The sequence below is a fragment of the Sardina pilchardus genome, chromosome 2 (genome assembly GCF_963854185.1).
Source record: "Sardina pilchardus chromosome 2, fSarPil1.1, whole genome shotgun sequence".
NCBI classification, from domain to species: Eukaryota; Metazoa; Chordata; class Actinopteri; order Clupeiformes; family Clupeidae; genus Sardina; species Sardina pilchardus.
Window position 1 is genome coordinate 21,737,069 of NC_084995.1, and position 3,352 is coordinate 21,740,420.

At 53.1% G+C, this 3,352-nt stretch overlaps 1 protein-coding gene across 1 annotated transcript in view; it reads left to right on the plus strand.

Annotated features, from left to right (window-relative positions):
• The window catches only part of LOC134098520 (protein APCDD1-like), a 20,413-nt gene extending 17,652 nt beyond the window's left edge, over positions 1 to 2,761 (plus strand). The window contains exons 5-6 of the mRNA XM_062551589.1: positions 353 to 686; positions 2,178 to 2,761. Of these exons, the coding sequence (XP_062407573.1) occupies positions 353 to 686; positions 2,178 to 2,761 (918 nt within the window). The remainder of the gene's footprint in view (positions 1 to 352; positions 687 to 2,177) is intronic.
• Positions 2,762 to 3,352: the final 591 nt, after the last annotated feature.

Below are 3,352 nucleotides of genomic sequence, written 5' to 3' on the forward strand. Positions count from 1 at the left end.
TGGATTCCAAACCCGAGCATTCCTGTGAACAAAGAGGTTTTGTCTGCGAGAAGCGCTGGCAGATGGGTCGATTTGACAGTACCTGTTGGAATGAGGTCATGAATATGTGATGCTGAGTTTTTTCCCCTAAAGATGGGAAATTATGGATTGGTTTTCACTTTTCAACTTTTCTGTTTGTGTCACTGTGTGCAAGGTTTGATGAAATATCAAACCATTTGCCTCAAGGGAGTGAAATGAATGGAGCAAAATCAAAGTGGGCCTACAAAAACATTTCATTAAGTGAAATTCCAGCAGGCTATCGGCTAAGGTCTAATATTTGTGTGTCTATTTGTGTGTTTTTGTGCCACAACAGAATCACGACCAGAGCTGCTTCACCTGCCGCATCATCTCCCAGGCTGCCGAGCTCCACCCGCCCATCCACCCGCCCATCCTGCCGCCCCGCGCGGACCTGCCGGTCAACCTGCACGGCCACTGGGTGTCCCAGCGCTGCGAGGTGCGGCCCGAGGTCCTCTTCCTCACGCGCCACTTCATCTTCCACGACGACAACAACACGTGGGAGGGCCACTACTACCACTACTCGGACCCCGTGTGCAAGCACCCCACCTTCAGCCTGTACGCGCGCGGGCGCTACAGCCGCGGCGTCGCCTCCCCCCGCGTCATGGGCGGCACCGAGTTCGTCTTCAAAGGTTCGTCTGAAGTGTGTGTAGCAGAGAGAGGGAGAGAGGCTTCTACTCCAAGTGTTTCTTTGAGGTGGAAGGCTAAAAGGGTGGTGGTGGTGGTGTGTGTGTGTGTGTGTGGGGGGGGAGGGCTCAGATGAGGTCAATCAACTCAGGTGTGTGAAACCCAGTAGGCGTAAAGAGGTAGAGGTGTGCAAGTCTGTGCTCTGAATGAAGTCTAATCAAAATGGTAGATTTCTACAGACGAAATGTATGCATTTGTATTGTCTGTTCATTCACTGTTGTTCTGCATTTGTACTGTCTGTTCATGCAGACTCTACAACTCTACCTCTCTAAATCAAATTTAGACTCACTTTTTCCAAGCCTTCTCTTAAACATTTGAAAGCGAGGCCCATAGTGCTTTTGTCAACTTTACGGGAGAGGAGAAAGACATGGCTGATTTATTTGGTTACGTCAACTGGGAGGCTGGGAGCTTATTCCTGACCCTCTTGGATGTAATGGCCAGTTTCACACATATACAATATCACGTACAGCACATACTCTCTCTCTCTCTCTCTCTCTCTCGCTCTCTCTTTCTCACATAGACACACACACACTTTTCCTCTCACATTGACATACTGTACAGCATACACACAGAATTCATTTCTCACATTCATGTACAAATTCCCATTATTTCTCTCCCTCTTCCCCTCAAACACACACACACACACACACACACACACACACACACACACACACACACACGCACTCCCCCTTCCCCATTCTGGGCGTTGGACCAAGAATCCTCACATCGTTTTCTCTACCTCCTTTCTTGATGTCTTCTCACCTTGTTCTAATCTCCCCCTGTTTCTTCCCTACCTCCTCATGCCCCCAATCTCTCTCTCTCTCATCATCCTCTCACTCTTTCCATCTCTCTTAATCTATCTGCACCTTCACTCTCTCCTTTGTCTTTCTCTCCTTTCTTACCCCCTCTCCCTCTCTTCCTTTCATGTTCTCTGTATCCTCCTGTCCCTCATCTGTCTTTCATTCCATTTCATCCCTCCTTCACGACCATCTCTTTTTCCCACTGTCTATGTCTCCCTCTCTCTGAGTTTCCCTCCATTGATCTCTCTCTCCTGTAAACCCATCTCTGTCTCTCTCTCTCTCTGTTTTTCCCTCCATTGATCTCTCACATCGTTCCCATTCTGTCTCTCTCTGACTCCCTCTCCTGGTTTTCTCTACTATGTTGGGGGGTTGCTATGGGAAGGTCAGTTTGTGTTGTAATATATACAGTAGAAAGTAGAAAATTTTGAATGGAATGCATGTGGGTGTGAAAGGATGTCTGTGCTGTTGTCACGTAGCTTGTGTTCCATTGGGGTGGGGTGGTGCGTGGTGGTGATGCCATAGTTTGAAGGCTGATTCCGGAACTTAAGTGTTAAACCTCTTCCCCTCCCACCCTCTCTCTCCTCTCCCCCTCTCTCCTTCCTCTCTCCCTCCCTCCCTCCTTTCCTCTCCTCACAGTGAACCACATGCGGGTGCGTCCTCTGGACGTGGCCACCACCTCCCTGCTGAACGTGTTCAGCGGCGACGAGTGCGGACCGCAGGGCTCCTGGCGCCTGGGCGTGGAGCAGGACGTGACGCCCACCGGCGGCTGCGTGGCGCTGGGCGTCCGGCTGCCCCACACCGAGTACGAGCTCTTCCGCCTGGAGCAGGAGGAGGACGGCGACGGTGGTGCCCATGCCGGGGCGGCGGGCAGAGGGAGAGGAGGGGGGCGGCTGCTGCTCTACAACGGCCAGCGGCCCAGCGACGGCTCCAGTCCCGACCGGCCGCAGAAGCGCGCCACCTCCTACCAGACTCCCATGGTGCAGTGCAGCGGCAGCAGCGGCTACGACGACGGCCGTCACCACGGCAACCACGCCGACGGGGGGGACGCGGAGGAAATGGGCGGACGCAGGGAGGGGGGCATGGAGGGAGCGGGGGACCATCACCACAGACGAGCCACGCAGCCCAGGAACGGAGGGGTCAAAGGGCACGGGCATGGCAACGCGGAGGGCGTCGTCCTGGCTACTATGCTGGTGCTGTTGGGTGTGGCCATCCTGGGCTGAGAGCAGATGGAGAGAATAAGAGGAGGAGAGGAGAGGTAGACACATAGAGGAGGAGGAGAACATGGAGGATGCAAACTTTTCTTTGCAACACACACGTACACCAACACACAGACCTGAATCTATGCTCCTCACCAGAGCCGTGACTTTAAACAGCCTTTCATATGTGTTTTCCTTATTCCAGCTTTTTAGACTCTTTATTTGACACTTTTGGGTGGCCTTGAAGCTAGACACCAAAGACAGGCCTGTGAATCCCTCCTCCCTCCCATCTCCCTCGTCTCCCTCCCTCTGAGGAGCCAGTGCTGGCGTGCCATTGGCCCAGCTCCGGTGCGGACCCGTCACACGGCTGCTCTCAGCGACCGCACTTTACCTGTGCGCACCTGCAGGCCCTCCGTCCCGGTGCGAAAAAAAACACCTGAGTGAGCGCCTTCCGCTACACATTTGGAGCGCAGGCCCAAAAACTGTTCCAAACACAAGGTGTAAATCAGGGGTTCATACGCCACTGATACCGTACATTGCTTCTTATTATGCAGAGCCTTTTTCAAAGCTACTGTACATGGGTTTAGCTAAAGACTTTATTGCAGGTGGGATCCA